The sequence below is a fragment of the Plasmodium malariae genome (assembly GCF_900090045.1).
Source record: "Plasmodium malariae genome assembly, chromosome: 8".
NCBI lineage: Eukaryota > Apicomplexa > Aconoidasida > Haemosporida > Plasmodiidae > Plasmodium > Plasmodium malariae.
This window is the reverse complement of record NC_041782.1, coordinates 2,257,175-2,277,904: the sequence shown is the minus strand read 5'-3', so window position 1 is coordinate 2,277,904 and position 20,730 is coordinate 2,257,175. Positions and strand designations below refer to the sequence as shown.

The window sequence follows — 20,730 nt, the reverse complement described above, 5'->3', positions numbered from 1 at the left end:
ATTTTGCCTACATTTAAAAGATTATTACAGATAATTTGATCCATTTATTAGAATTTGCTAATAGACATTTAATTTATTTGTATAAATGCATATTTTGAATAATTAATATTTTTGTCATTAAAATAAAGTTTTCCAAGTTTATATATATATAAACCAATTTTATTATTTTATGTACGTATAAATATATATACACTTAATATATATTACCTCAAAATATATATGAATGATATATTCATTATAATTTTGGACAAATTTTGTTACATTTTGTAATAAAGTGTGCATTGTTGATCACAATCACTATAACGATTTTTTTAATATCGCTTATATTTTAAATTTATTTATATTATTACATTACCATTAAACGAAAACAATTACAAAATTTCAAATTGAATATATATAAATCTTTGTATTTTTATACAAAATAATATTTACAAACAAGCGTAATTATAGTATACAATACCAATTATAATTTTTCTTACTTAAAAATATGTTTAAAAAAAATTTTTAATTGTTCATAATTCTTTTATACTTAAAAAAAAAAATAAATAAATTATAATTAATGTTTATTTAAAAGATTAATAGGAATATAATATTATAACAAAGAACAAAGTAATTTAAATAAATATATAATTCAATTAAAATAATAAACTCATAAAAAATTAAATGAAAATACCTTTATTATGTTACATGGTAAATCTTCGACTTATAGATGTCTGCAAAAAAATTTTTCCCTGTAGATTTCCTAAAAATATATACATTATATTATATATATTAAAGAAATAAATTTGTATATTTATAAATTCTTTTCCTATGTAGCATGACATATAAAAAAACATATTAAGAATGTTTTTAAAAGTACTAATTATATATTTAGGGATAAATAATTCTTATAGGAATTTTAAGGATAAATATTATATTTTTTATTAATAATTAGTTTTAATTTTTTTTTTTTAATTTATATTATTATCTATTTTATTTTAAGCAATGAATACTAAAATGACATTTTCATATAGTACTTAATTTTTAGTTCTAACGTCCTATCTAATAGGCCTATTATTTTTTATAATTCACGAATTAATATATAATTATGCATTAACCTAAATTTATAAATAATAATAAGACGTAAGATTATTTAAAAATTATAAAATTTAATCCTATCCTAAATAATTATCATAAAAATAAATGCAACTTTGTATAAAGTAATGTAAACCATTTTTTCATAATATTATTAATTATTTATGGTATTTAACTTAGAAAATAATATATAAGACATGCTAATAATATATAAAATTCATATATATATAGTAACATTTAAATTTTGTACATTTCACATATGTATAATTGTATTTTTTCATTTAGATTTTAGTACGAAAAATTTTAAAAAATATAATAAATATACAATTCTAAATACCTCTTACGTAGATTATGCATTACTACCATACTAACATGCATATTAGAAAAATAATTTACTAAATGTATTATATTAAAGACAAACAAAATACTAATTTATTTAAAATTTTCGCCTACTTCATATCCATATTAACAAAACATAATTTATTAATATTTGGCATATTTATTATATATATATATATAATTTATTTTAATAGACGAGATTATATTTCAAAAAATTACAACTTATAACATTCTTTCATGTAGGTCTTTATTATATATAAACAAATATTATGCCTATTCTTTACATTATTTTTTTTAATAATAATATATAGAAAGTGTTCTCTAGAATTATTTTTTTTAAAAATGTTTTTCTTTTTTATTATTCCTTTTTTTACATTTTATTAATAAGTATTTATTTTATTTAACTATAAAAGTTATGTCTAAATTTAAAATAGTAGAAAATAAAAAAGCAAAAATATAACTTAACTATTATATTATAAAATATTGTAGAAAAAGTGGAACTTACTTAAAAATTAATTGTTCAACAATTAATTTAGGAACTACAAAAAAATACAATATGATAGAAATTAAAAATAAATTAGTTTCCCTTGTTATTAATTTATCTACATTAACCATTTTAGTATGTTCATGGGAATATTTCCATGATGTAAAATAAAAGAAAAATTTTTAAATTTCTTCACAATTAATGTATTTTATCTTTTTCCATTAAAATGAAAAATTTATAAATTATAATAGAATTAAATATATTTTCTTTAATGATATAAATATTTTCCTTAATTTTTAGTCGGCTTCCTTTGGAAATTCTTGGAATAAGGAAGCCAGCCAAAATAGTGAATCAAATACAAGAATTTCCAGATTATTAAAGGGAGACATAGAACTGTATGGTGTAAGAAGAAATGAAAATTTAAGACAAAATGAACCATGTAGACACAACATTTATGAAAATACTTTTGGAAAAGAATTTGGTTCAATAAAAAATGGTAAAAACTTACCAAAAAAATATAATAAGTTAGTACTTAGTTCAAATTCTCAAAATTATTTTGATAGTTTTGAATCTATACCTGATGCATTAATATATAACAATTTTGATTCAAATGATAGCTTAGATCAGTATGCATCAATTGATTATTTACCTGATAATAATAATAAAAAACAAAAAGAACAAAAAAAAAAAATTTCTCAAAAGTTGAATAATAATGGTAAAGTAAACAGAAACAAAAACATAGAAATAAATGAATTATCAAAAAATGAATTAGAAGAAGATGAATATTCAACATATGAATATTCAGACTTACCGTATGAACAAAGAGTAGCAAAATTAGAGAAGTTAGAAAGTATTGCACTTAAAAATGAAAAATCTAAGTCGGGATTTCTTAATTTTTTAAAGAAATTAGACAATAATATTGAGCTTGATATGTACCGTGCCTTGAAATCTGATTTTAAAACCAAAGATTTTAACAACAAAAAGATGAGTACACCCAAAAAAATTATAAAACTTATAAATCATTATAAGGTATTTGCTCCTATTTTAATAAATATTGTTTTTTCATTTGTGATGGGATGCCTAGAATTCTATAAGACGCAGGCTTTCCTCTGTGGCATAACTCTTTTATTGTTATTTTATACTTTACACAAATTAGTAAAATTAGATTCTATGAGATATGTATTCAAAAAACATATGAGATCATTATAATAATAAATTATTAATTTTATTATATACAAATTTTAACACAGTTAATATTGTACATTTTCATGGTACACGTATTATAGATATATATAATTAACAAAAAAAATATATTTTTTAATTTTAAATTCTAAAAAATTACTTTTAATGTAATTTTTTATTTCTTATTTAAAATAGATGTTTCTTTCATATTTTTAGTTTATTTACCTTTATTTTTTAGTTCAATATATATAAACATTTATCCTTTTAGACAAATTTTGTATTTGTTTGGCTATATATGCATGTGCATAAAAACTACTAGTAGTTTTATCCATTATATATACAAATTTTTGTTTGTTTTAATTTGTTAAAACATATAATATTATGTAGTTAAATTTTACATTTTTCATTAAACAAATGCATTGCAGCTTTTAGTATTTATAAAAATATTTAAATTAATTAAAACTTATTATTATTTTATTCAAATAAAATTCAACTAAATTTCATTAACGCTTATTTAATGCAGAATATATTTTTATTCACGTGTGGTATGAACATTATAATATAAGAAATTTCCACCCATAGATAATTCGTGTATTGTTATGTTTTATTGATTTCATTTTTTTATTTTATATACAGATTACATATTTTTCAAAAATCCTTTTCGCAGAATTCATATTTCTTTGTACTTTTTCGTATTTAAGTCTGATATTTGTGTCTCTCTTATGATTTTTCCAAACATATATATTTTTTTAGTTGTTTTAAAATTGACCTAAATGTACACGTCTATATAGTTCATTAATTTTTTTATTAATATTCTTATTTATTTATTATTTTAGAAATATCTTTTAATTAATCTATTCTTTAATATTTAGAATTATTCAACTATTATTAAAAGAGATCATTACGCTATTAGCTTAAAAGTCGTTAATATTCTATTTATTATTTCGGTACATAAATTTACGTCAGTAAAATTTTATAAGAAATTCAAAAAATTGTTTTCTACTTTGGGTATGTCTGATTACTCGAATATTTTTCTTTTATAATTTGCATACAATTAACCGTATCCTACTTAAAGTTTTTCATTAAAAAGAAAAATAAAAAAAATTCGATTATTAAAATATACACTTTATACTCCAGTAGTAAATATTTATTAAAAAGGAATCTGACTAATTATTGAACTTCGATGATTTATTTAAATGAAACTATTCGTCCATTTATTAAATAAAGTACTAAATGAAAAAATAAATAATTCCTGTGGGTAAACAATTTTTAACATTTTTAAAATCGAATATTAAATTAACCGTAACTTTGCAATTCGTTCATATTGAAATATTATAGTCTATATTAATGAGATGTTATGAAAATTAAGTAAATATAAGGCACTATAAAATAATCCTATAAAAAACAGAATGTGCAAAATATAATTTTTAGTATATATACATACATATTCATCTTTACAATATAATTAAAGAAATATTCTATCTTTATTTACCGGCGTGTCTTTACTTAGAATATGGAAAATAATATTAAATATATAAAATATATTATATGTAGATTATTTTATTAGTAATTAATGAATCTTTTTTTCTCCTAACTCATTAAGAACACATTAAAAATTTAATTTTAACATATTTTATTCTTTAATATACTTTCAAGGTCATTTCAAATATCCACAGGAATTATCTAATACTTTGTTCTTATATATATAGTTTATTAAAAAAAAACAATCTTTTATCTTTTATATATAAAATTTATAACCTGTTTTTCTAATGGTTATACAACACATTTTTAATATACTTTTTTCATTTAATAAGTTATAAATTTATTTTGCACATTCCTTCTTCAAACTTTTATTCTATAGTTTTAGTATTAATTAATATATATATAACATTTTTTCTTGTCATATTTCATGTTCTTACTAATGAAAGTTATGTAGCTGAGTATACATTTATAAAGTGGTTATTTAGTTTAACAGAATATTAACATAATACTTTTTCCTTCTTTTTTCTTTATGTACAACATATGAACTTATATCATTATAACTTTTCGAGAATATTACTATATTCAGTTCGTTTTATAATTTATTTAAACTCATATACCCCTTATTTGTCCAGTACATTTTGAAGAGTATAGTAACATACACATAACCATATTTTTAGTAATAAATCGTTCTCGAAGATTTGTTAGAAATGTGACGCTAAAATTAAATGGTTTTAAAAATAATATAAAAATACATATGTACTTCTCTCTATTCATAAAGCATTCTTTGTACTGATAACATAGATATATTAAAAAAAATAATAAATTTTATAAATATCCACATTGTAAATTACACCATAACATTTTCGATAATAATATTTTTAATATCAATACATTACACTTAAAATATCTAAAGATAGAGATATAAATGTATATTTGTAAATATAAATTTATTTTAGGTGACATATTTTTTCGTTTGGCTATGTGTTGCATTAATGCAAAAATAAACTTAGTAATAAATAATAATTTTAGAAACATAATAGTAAAAATATAAATTTATAACTTTTTATTTTATGGTTTCATTATAATAAAGGAACTTTGTTTGCTTCGTGATGAGCAATATATTCTTTTGTTTTAGATGTATGATTGTTAGACATTCAATTAAACTATATATTCCATAATATATAAAAAAAGTAACTTTCATTTTCACAATAACTTAAATATAGAAATGTATCCACGTTTATTAATTGTTTACTTCTTCATATTTTAATATTTTTGTATAAATCTTTTAATTTTATATTGCATATATTATTGTACATGTGAATTCATATATTGAATACTACACTTCTCGTTTTATATATTAGTTACGAATATTATCTACTCCAAACTATGATTATCATATGAATTTTTTTTTATATTAATGCACATCATTGTAAATTTTTTTCATTAACATTGATGATTAACACATTTACTAATTGAAAACATGTTTATATTATATATATATATTTCTAAAATTATTGTTATCCTAATAATACAAAAAACGTAAATGTGTTAAGTATGTCTCTACAATAGTATTATGTCATATATTAACAAAAATAGTGTTTTTAATTTAAACTTGGAAAAAATATTTTTTGGATATTTTCTTAAATTTATTAGTTTCCTATAAACTCTTCTGTATATCATTATTTTGCTTTGTTTTTCTTTTAAAAATAAAAACTATTTTATCATAAAATTTTTCATTTAATTTTTGATGCTATAGAATTTAAGAGTTTTTATTATTTTTCTTTAAATTAATATACATTATATTTTTACAAATTTTTGCACGTAGTAAAACATTTCGCCTAAAATATATTTTTATAAGTAATTTAGTTCAATGTTTTATATTAAAAAGTATTACTAGTTTTTGAAATATTAAAATTAACTAGTTTTTACATTAGTATAATATAAATTAATAAGAAGTGTTATAATTTTATAAATGCTAACATATGTAAAATAAAAATATTGAATATATTAAAAGATAATATAATTACAAAAAATATAGATATTATAAATATATTTCTTGCTATAAACAGGAAAAAAATATTATGTATATATATTAAACTATTTATATATGTCTCTTTTTTTTGGAATTTCAAAAATTCCCATAATATGAACAAAATAAAAAACAACATATTTATCTGTATATAAAATTGTAGAGTACTTTGTTACTTTATCATAATTTCTATTTATAATTAATAATTGATATACAGTTAGCATGAAGATACATTTTCTTTTTCTGTAATATTTTTTTTTTTTTTTTGTATATTTAATTCTTCTAATATATTTAGGGTTTATTTTAATATTTAGTATGCATTTAATTAGTAATGGAATGAACAATACCATGTAAACAATATTTTCAACTTTAAAAACCAAAGAATTTTATCAAAATACAATAGATTTAATATCATCCCTCAGTTAAATGTATATTCATTAAACGATAAGATATATTGTTAAATACTAGAATGGACAGATGAATTACTCTATTCATATAAAGAATATTTAAATATATGTCCAGAAATTTAATGCACTGACAAAATTATTGAGTTAAGACATATTGAAATACAACAAAAACAAGTCAATAGAGCAACTAGAAAATGATAATAATTACAGAATGATTTATCTGATGAAGCACTCCCCAGTTATGAAGGAATATAGAATTTTGACAAGTCAAATTACCAAGAATAAAAAAAATTATATGAATAATTTATATTACCTCGAAAGGTGTAAAGGTCTAGAAGTATATGGAAATTCCTATGTAGATGATTAATGGTTATTTGATTTTAATGTTATATTAGAAGATATATAGAAGCGTTAACATAAATGTTTATGTTTTGGATGTAATTTTTTGGAATATATTAAAAATACAAAAAGGATATATTCTTTATACTTTGAATTTTTTTTATTATTAACACTGTTTAGTATATTATTAATTTCCTTATCAATTCTTCTATCAATAACTAATCTCTATCTAATAAGTGGTTCCTTGCATTCCCATTATTTCCATTGTTTACACAATAGAAATTCACTTTTTCTTCATTTTTGCATAAATAAAAGGTAATACAAAGGAATAAAAAATATACATATATTTATTTTTATTATATAAATCTCTCTAACTAAAAATAATTTAAATATATTTCCGATATTCTTAATATCCAAGAAAATATTGTATCCTAATAAGTTATCCATAAATAACATAAATTTTATTATTTCATCATTATTAAACATAAAAATTCATATATTCATTACATTAAATATATTTATATAATTTATGAGTTTCATCTATGCCCTCATAATTTTATACTGTACTAATTAACCACTATAAACACATACCGTATATATATATATATATATGTGATATTCCTTTTTTTATCTATTTTCTTTTTTAATTAGATATACTTTTCTATATCTATCAAACGTACATTAATTTAATTTATTCACATTTTGGAAACTTCTATATTACATTGTTTATACCTAAATTGAAGGTGTAGTTTTAAATTAAAAGCAACACATTTATCTTTATATATAAATATTTTTACCGAATTCAAAGAACAAAAATGCCTTTTACACATCAGTGTCCGTCACTCCTTTAAAGGAATGAGTAAATTCTTTGATTATTTATACTAAATGAAACATAATGAAAACTTCAATAACTTGTGTATTTTTATTAAATATTGAAAACATATTTAATTGTTTTTTTTTAAAGTAGAAATTATTCATTTTTAATTTACATTAGTTACAAGAAAAAACATATTGATGGGAATCACAGTAAATATTTATAGTTTATTCCTTCTATACTTGAACTTCATAGGGACAATTCAAATTATTTTAAAAATATAATATGTAATCATATATTATTTAAGAAAAGATTTACATTTTTATTTATACCATTAATATTATTATAATATGTTTAACGTTTTATTATATTATTTTGAAAAAATACTTTTATTAGAATTAGAATGTATTTTCTCGCTTCAGTTAAATACATTTATTATAAACATTCATTCAAGAAATAAAGTAAATACTGCGAATAAAATGCGAATTGAGTATGTTTAGTATAATTATTTGACCATTCTATTTTACTTGTCTCTAATATATTATTATAATTTATAGTTCAAATTACATGTGGAAAAATACTTTCTTATTCCTTATGTATTTTAAGCTTGTACAAATATATTCAAAGCTGATTTTATCATAAAGGGAGTTACTAACATTAATAAAGTTTATAAAATTATGTGTTAATATTTCCTATAAATATAAATCTTTATATATCATATTCATCAATATACTACTTTTTCTACATCGAAATCCCCATTTACATAATATGGAACCTACAAAGACATAGAAACATTTTCGTAAGAATTAACTCATTTAACATTTAAAAAATTTAACTCAAAAATTTAGCTTTAAAATTTTTTGGTTAATTGACAAAAATATTCAACATATAATACTCGAAATTAAATTATATAAAACTTTTTTAAGTTGTTATACAATTGTCATTCATCCTACTGTAGCATGCAAATTTTTTCAAGAATATATACACAGGTCAAATTTTGCAAAATTTAGCATATATATATGTTATTATTATTTAACTATTAATTTTAATAATCTAATTACCTAATTCTTGTATATTTTATATAAAATATCATTTAAAATTAAATTCATAGATTTATAACTTACAACTAAGTAACTTTTCTATCGCTAATCATTTAAACATTTCTATTAAGTACATTTCTAAGTTGTTCAATTTGAGAACACACCCTTTCTTTTACTTAATGAAGTTATAAAAATTTTGTATGTATATTTAACATAAAATGTAAAAAAATACAAAAATAAAAGGAGAAGAAAGTGTATGCAAAACATAGTTGAAAATCTCACCTATAAATGTATTTTTATATATAGTATTCCTTTATTATCAGTATAACATATACAAAATTAATAAAAAAATAAAGTGTAACCGTGAAAATTAATGCTATATAATATAAATGAAATCTTCAAAGAATAAAAAGGAATAATTGTTCTCAATATATTTTGTATTCGAAATATATGTACCATCAAAGCAACAATTCTCCATAAAAAAAAAAAATATTGTTGTAATGTTACATGTTCTTCCTAACTCTTATAAATGAACTATTAAATATTGTTCTAGTAGACCTTTATAATAATATATGCTTTAAACTTAGTTAATCATGAAACATATTTAAGTATTAAATTATATGTACATTAAAAAGAAAAATAAATGAAATATTCACAAATATAAGTAAAATAAATTTAAGTTATACAATTAGTTAAACAAAATAAAGGTAGAAATAGATGCATATTAAAGATACCCATTAAAGAATTTGAAAAATAGTTATTAAACAAAATTTTTCATTTTAAAAACACACCTAGATTATATTTCGAAGAGTAAGATAATAATACATTCCAATAAAGTAAATGTAGACTTAATGCTAAAAGAATATAACAAGAACAGGAAAAAATAAAGAATTATCACATATTCAGAAATATATATATATATTTATATATTAAGTAAATAGATAAGGAATAATAAACATGTATTAGATGAATAGCCTTATGATAATAAAACAAATTATAAAATAGGGAACATGATTAGAAAAAATATCATTTCAAAGAGAATAGTAATTTAACCTGTTCATAAAGGAATTAAAAATGAATAATTTTGTTACTATTTTATGGGCGTCTTGAAAGAATTTTTTTTATATGATAGAACTCGTGTAACATATAAAACATATAAACTGAAATTCACAGAAATGTACAAATTTGAAAAATATTATAATATTACTTTTCACAACAATTTTATTATACATAGAAAGTAAAACATGTATATTAAGCATATCTTGTAATAGGATACATTCTATACAGATTATAATCAAAAATTTTAGTTCATATATAAGGCTGTATTTTTATTATGATACAGGTATAAAATTTTTTCAATAATAAATTTAAGGGTGATAAGGAAATTAATTTCTTTTTTCTTTTACTCTTAATATATAACTGTAATAAATTTACAGTGTAATAATATCTGATTTTCTTTTATATATTTATATATCTAATATAAATATATATATATATTATAATAAGCCAAATGTGACAAAGGGTAAAGTAAAACTGTAAATTTCATATGTAATACAATGCAGAGAATTAATAGATTACTTTATAATTATATGACATAGCCTATTTATCGAATAGTACATTTATAATTAAAACCAATTTTTTGAAGAAATATATTTCTAACTTAACAAAAGAATAAGTAATTTCTTATATAACATTTATATTTTAGTTACATTCCTTTTTCATTTATTTGAATTATAATTTTGATTATAATTATGAAGTAAGATTTCTTAACAAGTGCTTATATTATTCTAACTTATAATAAAATTTAATTGAATTAATTTGAAAGATATTATTTTAACCGTTACAACAGTTAATAATTAAATAAATACAAGTTTTCGTACATTATAAATAAATTATTCATGCGTTTATAGTATGTTATATTATCAAGGGGTTATTCTAAATATCTATTTCAATATAATGTGTAGTTTATATGAATATGTACTAATATAAATTTATTTTCTTGTATAACACTTTAATAAAATCATATAATCCTCCTTCGAATAAAAATCATAAGAAACTGTATTTCTCCCTGTAAAATTTTTTAGTTAGTATATAAATTTCTGTTTTAGAAATAATTTAATTTACAATTATAAGTGTTTTTTTTAAACTATACATACTATATAATATATTATTTCTATATAAACAAAAATTAAAGAGGAATTTTTGTTAAGGAATATGATTTTAAATTCATTGTATAAAAAAAGGAATGTATTACATACTAATATATAATATATCTTTTTTCGATTTATATAAATATTAATTTGACATGAATTTAATTATTGTTATATAATTCATTCATATTAAAATACAATGGAATACGGAATAGGGAAGAACTAATGTTTTATCTTTTTTTTTATATTTAACATATATGTCATTGTATTTCAAGAATGCGTTGTTCTAGAAATGAAATAAATGTATTTATTTCAACAAAGTAAGATTTTATGTATTTACATATTATATTTGTTTTTTTTATTTTTATGATAATAACGTTAACTATGTTTTTAAATATGAAAAGGTTTTCAATTTCATTCCCAAAAAATCTAGAAAATTACCTAGACAATCTTGTGAATAGATTAAGATATTCAGATGATAATAATACTCAAGCTTTTATATGTTCATGCTAAAAGATTTTTAAATCTTTAAATATTATAAAGGTGTATCTTACATCTGATAGTAATTGTAAGGGTAAATACTTGAATTACCTTCCAAATAAAGGTAATTTTTATAATAATTATAATTTCTTTAATGAATATAAAGGTCATTCACCATCACGTGAAGATATATGTACACAATATATAAAAGCAATTGATAATGATATTTTAACAAAAATTGAAGTTTTATACAATTAACATGAGAATGATGGCTATTTTACTTTTCAAAAATATAAACATATTGGTTTTATATATAAAAGTGCTAACAAATAATATGACATTTATAATGAATATTACAACTAATATGAAGGAAATAATATTATTATTATAAAGATTTTAATAATTCTAAGAATATGTATGAATAAAAAATTAGCACTGTAACTGATTGTCCTGGTTTATAAGAAATTTTAGCACCTAAAAACAGTTTTATTTTTATTCAGAGTTTAACAATAGTTCCATATTACTAGCAGTTTTAACTTTATTTCTTCTATATAAGATTAATAAAAATTATACTTTATCAAGAGAATATTTTACCACAATTCCTATAATTTATTTTTATAAAAAAAAATACTATCACAAAACAACTATATTTTTAAGTACTTATATATCTTTTCTTTAATTTAGTATACTCCAAGGAAATTTTGGATAAGTAATCATTTACAAAGGAAAAAAATAGATGAACTTAACAAACTTGAAGAAGAAACATGAGGATTCTTACGAAACATATATAACAGAGTAAATGCAAATTATAGAAATTTTCATAACATTAGATATCATCCTCATTTATAGGATTGATTTAACATGGTAGTTTATATTAATTGCATTAAAAAATTTAATACTCATTGGCATAAAAGTTACACATGAGTGGGAATTCATTAATAAATGTGACAAATTAAAAGTAAATAAATGAATACATACACGTTCAATTTACAAATATAATGATATAAAAACTGTTTAAATTAAAATTTAACAAAAGTGCATTATTATTATAAGAATCAATATAAGACAAAAACACATAAATGAGATTTTCATTAAAATGAAACAAAAAAATTTTTTAAATGTAAACATATATTACAAGATTATGAAGTAAATATTTACTTTCTCACACAATAATATGGATTAATGTAGATAATACAGGAATTAAAGAAGAATCAATATTATTAAGAACTACAAAAATATTATTACATAATTAAAAAGGAAAAATTAAAAAAAAAAAAACATTACTGAAAAAATATAAAGAATATATATATTTTATTTATCACTTTTTTTAAACGATTATTATTATTTATCCTTTTTAATTAAACATAATTATAATTTTAACGCAATATACAAAAATTTTAACATTGTACCCTTTATCTAATAGGTATCATATGTAACACTGTATTTAGTAGTTTTATATATGATAATAATCCATATGGATTCTACTCTATGTTGAATATAAATGCATAAATTCCTAACTACGTATTAATAAAATATATGCATATTATTCTAAAGCACTATATTATATTTTTTTTTGTATTCTTAATACTCTATTATATGTATAACATTAATAAGGGGTAAACAAATGAATATATGTTAAATAAAGAACATATATAAAAATACTATATGATTATGATATTATCACTAATATAAATTAAAATAGTATCAAATTGTACATATATTTCTATAATTCACTTTTATCTGTATTATACAAAAGGAAAGTTACAACAAATATCTCCATATATATAATAATAAATAACATGAAACTATGCAAATAATCATAAAAATTGAAAGATAATTCTTTTATTCTAGTTTCTTACATAATTCAAATTTTAGAATTACCGTGGAGCTCACTATATATACATTCAAATAAAAATGATATTTGTTCCAGTATGGACACTTTTTTTATAATGATAAATTTACAGATGCCACACTAATTTGTGAATTAGATATTTCAAATATTCAATAATTTTAATTATTTTATATAAAAATGCATGGCCTCAGATTATACAATAAAATAGCATTTTAGTTATTACGTTGTATATAAGATTTTTAGCATAATACACGTTATCTCATTCAAAATAATAAAACAAAAAATATGCAATATTAAAATTGTACCACATTATTGAAACAATGTCATGTTTATACAAAAAGTATAAGGATATATATTCAAATCATAAGGATGTACTCAATTTTATTTTTCATTACCATTTATTTATAGTAATCATAAATTTAGTGTGAACAACGTTCTAAATATATGCTGACACTGCTGATAAATATAGACACTATTTATTTTAATATAGCTTTTTAAGCATTGCTCTTAATATTACTGCAATAATTTGTTAAACTGTGTATATAAACATTGTTAGTTGCATAATAATACACATAAAAAAAAAATTATAAAAATAGAAAAGTAATGTTTCTTTCCTAATATGTATATGCAATACCAACTTAATATATTTTTAACAGAATTAATCTATAAAAATTGGTTACTTAGTTCAACTAAAAATTAAACAAAAATTAAAGAATTTATTTTCCATAAATACATAATAACTTCAGATTTAAATAAAAATGCTTTCATTTATACTTTAAAAGTGTAAGATTTGAGTAAAAAGGCTCTTTTGCAAATTAAAAAATTATTTTAAAAATTTATATTGTATTTCTTTTGTTTTTCTTTTTCTTATTTATTTAAATAAAAAAAGATATTTCACTTTCTTAAATCTGTGAAATTTAATTTTTTCTTTATAAAAAAGAATTAATTGTATAAATGATAGTATACATAAGCTTATATAATAATTAAAATACTAACAGGTAAGGAATTTAAGTAATAATCATAAACCTTAAACTCATAACTATATTTAAAATGAATTTGTTTTATTATATATTTATAGATTTATAAATATTCTATTCAAGTATAACTAAGAGCCTTTAAAAATATGCTTACATCTAAAATATTTTATAACAAACTTAATGAACAACATATCTTATATAGTAAATATTATGTTTTTTCCTATATGAAAAACAAATTTTCAAACATATTTATATAAGAAAGCATATTCAATTTTTTCTGTTTAAAACAAGACACATTAATTGGTAATTTAAAAATAATAATATATTTTCATAACATGCTAAAAAAAAAATAATTTTAGATTAGAACAAGAAAAAAACATAAACCAACAATGCTCATATCAAATATATGTTATTACACTTCAATGAAAATATGTGAATATTAGAATAATATATTATTTTTAATGTAGATACATATACTTTTCATGAAAATTTATTTAAGTGCAAATATATATATAATATACTAAATATGTTTAAGCTTAAATAATGCATTAAAATGTATATTCGAAAACTTTGAAACAATTAAATTTATAAAAAAAAGTAATAACACTATTTTTTCTTGTTGTGTACTTAAAAGACCATGTACAAAGAGATACATCTATAAAATTATAGCAATTAAAGTTATTTTTATTGTGAATATATCATTAGAGATAATATGGATATTACATAGTGCGAATAACTTCCTTACAAGTCTATTTTTTACTATTCACATTACCAAGTCATTAACTTAAATTTTCTATAATTTTCATTATTTTTTTATGATAGTAGAAATAGCTTTTATATGTATGAGGGATACTATAATTATAAATACACTAAACAATATTACAAAAATGCAATTGTTTAATTCATCTCATGCAGATTCCAGCAAACTAAGGGTAACAACATATTATCGAAATACTGTAATCTATGTGATATGGGTAATCTCATTCGGAACACGAGAAAAAAGACAAATAAATTAACTCCAAATACATAATGTCTAAAGTTTATTTTTTTTATAAGTCATATCACAAATTCTTTTTTTTTTAGATAGTCATCATAAACTTTCATTTTATCTATTTTTTTTAAAATAGAAGTACATTCCATCAAATATTACACTATTATAATATATTATCTGTCCATACAATTGTTCCTTATTTAACGAATTTCTATTAAATCAACTGTTTTTTCCTTTCGACATCTCACCATTAATTAATATATCTTCTTATAACTGTACAATATAGGAATCCTTGTTCTTTTTATATTTTGCTAATAATCAATAATATTTTGTTCTTAATTTTCTAATAAGTTTTCCATTATAATCATAAGATTTTATACACATACTCTAAAAAATAAAAAGGTACATATAATTGTTTGAATGGAATTAATAAACCAATGGTAAAGATAAAGCATTTAAAGTAATTAAAGAAGAAAATTATTAGTAATACAAATATGCTTAAACAAAATCATTATACCAGGTCATAGATGAAGAAGTATGTTCATGTTAATAAAATGATAAACGTACCCATTTTAATAAATGAGTTTGGATTAATTTTTTGTTCCATGATATAGATCTTTAATATTATAATATATTTAGTAAAAAAAAAAATTAACGATTTTATAACATAATAAGTATAAAAGGATACTAAACCTTTTTGTCCTTTTTATTTGTTATAATTATTTAGTAAATATATAATAAAATATATATAACTATGGTGTTTTCTACAAAAGATATAAAGAAAATTTACCCTAAAAATATATTATAAAATTTTTATCTTAATTTTATTTATAAATAAATAATATTCTCTATAATATTATTATCTCATTTAATTAAGAAATATTCAAAATATATAAAATTTATATATAATTTAGTAAATTAAATAACTTTTTTATTATTCCTTTCAAAAATTAAAAAAAAAAAATATATAATTTTTTAATATATCTAAATATTTACTTTGTATAGCATGTAGAATGTAGGGAATATATAGTGCGCCTTGCTCTATAAATTAAGAAAGTATAATTACTAATTTTAATCATATTTTGCCATTAAAAAATTTTAATATTATGAACATCAATTTTTGAAAAAACAGGTTATTATTTTTAAATAATGTTAATTATAATAACAACTTTAAAATAATAACTATAAATGATGGAAAAAAAACTTTTTTACAACCACTGAATTGTATTATATATTGCATATGTATTAGTTACTACACAAGCATATAATTTATTTTATGCCTTATAATTTATATACAAAATAAAATATATAAAATTGTATTAAATTTATGAGGAAAATATGTATTTTAACGGTAATTAAAAGTTGAACTTTTACTTTTGTAATATAATATTTAAAAGTTATAATTTTTAATAATATGTAATTTAAGGTAATAATTCTTAAAACAAATTTTGTAAATTCAGAATTTTAATCCTTTTTATTTTTAAAATTATATATATATTTAGAAAAAATATATTAAAAAAAAACAATAAATAGGAGAACGTTTTAAAATAATTCTTGAGTAAAATATACTATTTTCAGAATATCCTTAGATCAATAATCGTTCTATTTATTTTTCTGTAGAATAAAAATGAATGTCATGTTTCTCATTAAATTATTTTATGACATGTATTTAAGGTGTTTTGTAAAACATAATTCATTGAAACATTCACATATGTTAAAACATAAAATGATAATTTTCCACTGATGCATCAATACAACTATAAACCTTTTTGAATTCTAAAATTGTTAAGGTCCTAACAATAATTAATTCTTATAAGTACAATAATACTACTGTTTATTGATAATATCAAACATATGTTATTCAAAAAACATAAAAATTTAGGAAAAATAATCTTATATCAAATAAATTGTAAAACATATTTCTCATAAATATTTTTACACTGATTATTTGTTAATCATACATTTAAACAAAGTATACATATGAACAATTAAAAACACTTGGGTATAATTTTATAATGTAAAGAAAAACATAAGTCATTTAAATTAAAAATATTCTATAGTAAATATATTTAAAAATTTCTTCAAATAATCACTAGTAACCATAAAAAAATCAAAAGAATATATGATTGTTATAATTTTACTTTACCTCACTTGAGTGAAGTTATATTAATTGCAATTTTATATATTACATTAAGCGAGTACATATTTAATATATGTTTAAATAAAACATTTACATACATCAATGTTTCATATAAAGCATATATTTTTTCTCAATATTGAGTATTATCAATTTGCACATTTTTATAAAACCCAATGTATACATTCTAACTATGAGTATTAAATGATCCAAAAATAATGCATTGTAATAATAAAACAAATATAAAATCCCACAAGATCTCATATATATTTGTTTTCTATTGTGAGTGAATATATATAAGTACATTTTATAGGATGTATAATAAAATTTATGCTCATGGAAAGACGAATTCTTTTGAGAACATAATATCATTTTTTATGAAGTACATATTTATTAGTTACATGAAAAACATATTTTCTGAAAGCGCTATATATTACATGTATTCTTATACTTCACATCTCCATATACCAATTGTACATGTCAAAATTTTTACTATTATATAGTAACCACTTAACAGATAAAATAAGTAAAATCAACCAAATATCATAATTAAAGATAAATTATAATATATATTTGAAATATTCAATAGAGATTGGATAATTGGATAGAGGGAAAGAAAAAAATGTCTAAAATAAACATAGGAAATTATATTAATATACGTATTACTGGTAAAACAAATATTATAGCTGCACAAATATGGCTGAACATTTAAAAGATTTTTTATCCGTAAAATTGGTACATTTTATGTATTTATATATAGAAATTAATCTTCTCTATAGTAATACTTCAAAGAATTTTTCTTTAATTGAAAAAGTTTTACATATAACAGATGGGCATTACTTGTTTAAATTGTTGGATGTAGCTCTTGAATTAACATTATTATTAAATTTACTTTTCTATCATATATAAATTCATCATTACCTTCATTTTCCTAAACACCCAATCATATTTCACATGTCATATCTTTTAATGGAGCATTAATAATTTATTTCTTATTCTCTTATAGTAAACTTACACTTTTTGAATCTAAATTCTTATATGCACGATTTTTTTTATTTAATGATTTATCAAATAAAAATTATCAAGAAGAGAATATATTTCAATTATTAAAAATGTTATATAAATATGTCCGCATTAATAAACTCCATATTCTTCTTATTATATATATATAATGCATAAAATACAGCAACCTAAAATATAACTCATATAGTCTTATATATAATTATTATAATACATTATTAAAAAACATGTCCAATTAAAAAGGATAAATGTAATAGTTTCAACAAAAATAAACTCTTTTATTTTTCTATTAATGTAAGAATTAATTAAAGATGCAATACCTTTGATTAGATAAAATAGGAATTGAATATACAAAATATAATGAAAGAAGGATGCTGTTATTTGTATTATTAAATTTTTATTTTTATTTTCTCAGTGCATTATGCATGATAAATAATATATTAAAATAAAATATAAAAAAGAAAAGGTACCTTTAAAAATATTTTAGTATATGTTTCCATTATAGTTTTATTCTTAAAAAAATCAGCATTTATTTAAATAATTTTCCATAGAAATTTTTTTTTTAATAAATGCTCAAAATATGTATATATTTTATCTAACCAAAAAATTTTAAAATTTTATTGATAATATTTTCCAAAAAAAAGTAAAATAGTATTTTTTTTTTGTGTTTTAAATTTGTATTTTATATTTAATTAAAGGAGAAAAAAGCTGCTTGAATAGGTATATTTATATATATTTATAAAATATATATATTATTCATTTTTATGTTTCCTCTCAACAAAATTAATTTTGTTTACCCATAAATTTTTAACATTACTTTATAATAAAAGAATATAAATTATATCGTTGTACATAATAGTAATAATAGGGTAAAAAAAAGAAAAGATAAAATATTTTTAATTCCACAAATTTAAGCTAACTATTGATATACACCTAGGATACATGAAGCATTTATGCATTAACATTTAAAATTTTCATAGTAAGTATGTTTTCCCTAAAAAAACATTTATTAATTGGAGAAATCCGTATGTACCGTTTTGCAATGATGTGTGTAACTATTATAAACAAAAAACCATAATGATTATACAATTTAAATAAACGTATTTTATTTATTATTTTTGAAAATAGGTTTATTAAATTTATGAATTCATCTATTATCCTTTTTTTTTTTTTTTTTTAAATAAAAAACATATATTAACATATATAGAAATACATACAATAATAAAATAAATTAAAATGTAAATTTAGCAAAAAAAATTTTCAGTAATTATAATGAATAAAAAAAAATTCCAAAAAAATATAATTTTAAGTAATAAAATTCACAATATAATATAAAATACTTAAGGAATGAGAAAAGATTCTGTATAAAATAATATATAATAAAATGTAGGAGATTTCGAATATATTAATTTTCTCCATGAAATTTTGTAGAGGGAATAACTCCGTATTTGTTGTTGTTGATTTAAAAATAAATACAATTAAAGTTCACATATTAAATTGTAACATTTAAGAAACTACTGTAATTGCAATAAATTATATCTTTCAAGAAATAATACTTTCAAAAGCACACATATCTGTATTCCAATATCTATATCCTTTTCTTTTTTTTTTGTATAATTTAATGAATAAAGTCTTTATATATATAATATATACTAACACACTATTTTAATTTTATAAATAATTAATTTATACTAATTTTACTAATGAAATTACTATTCTAAATAATAATTAATTGAGCAAAAAGAAATAATGAATGTTAACAATTTTTTTAAATACCATATAATGCGCGTTATTATATAATTTTTCTCAAACATAGAGAAAGTATTATTTTCTTTCACCTTTTCATATGTATATAGTACATATATTCATGTATATCTATATAGATAGTTATAAGAATATTTTTAAACATGATAATTTAATGAATGTTAAATAT

At 18.8% G+C, this 20,730-nt stretch overlaps 1 protein-coding gene and 3 pseudogenes across 1 annotated transcript, besides 3 other annotated features; 3 read left to right on the top strand and 1 right to left on the bottom strand.

Annotated features, from left to right (window-relative positions):
* Window positions 1-1,969: 1,969 nt before the first annotated feature.
* Window positions 1,970-3,106, top strand: PmUG01_08055500 (Plasmodium exported protein, unknown function; the record flags this gene model as incomplete). Its single annotated transcript, XM_029004728.1, has 2 exons — window positions 1,970-2,059; window positions 2,198-3,106. The coding sequence occupies 2 exons, from the start codon at window positions 1,970-1,972 to the stop codon at window positions 3,104-3,106; spliced, it is 999 nt and encodes a 332-aa protein (XP_028861388.1).
* Window positions 3,107-6,922: 3,816 nt separating this feature from the next.
* Window positions 6,923-7,655, top strand: PmUG01_08055400 (annotated as a pseudogene).
* Window positions 6,923-7,655: a sequence feature (Plasmodium exported protein, unknown function, pseudogene).
* A 4,162-nt stretch (window positions 7,656-11,817) lies between these two features.
* Window positions 11,818-12,669, top strand: PmUG01_08055300 (annotated as a pseudogene).
* Window positions 11,818-12,669: a sequence feature (PIR protein, pseudogene).
* Window positions 12,670-15,417: 2,748 nt separating this feature from the next.
* On the bottom strand, window positions 15,418-16,247 carry PmUG01_08055200 (annotated as a pseudogene).
* Window positions 15,418-16,247: a sequence feature (fam-m protein, pseudogene).
* Window positions 16,248-20,730: the final 4,483 nt, after the last annotated feature.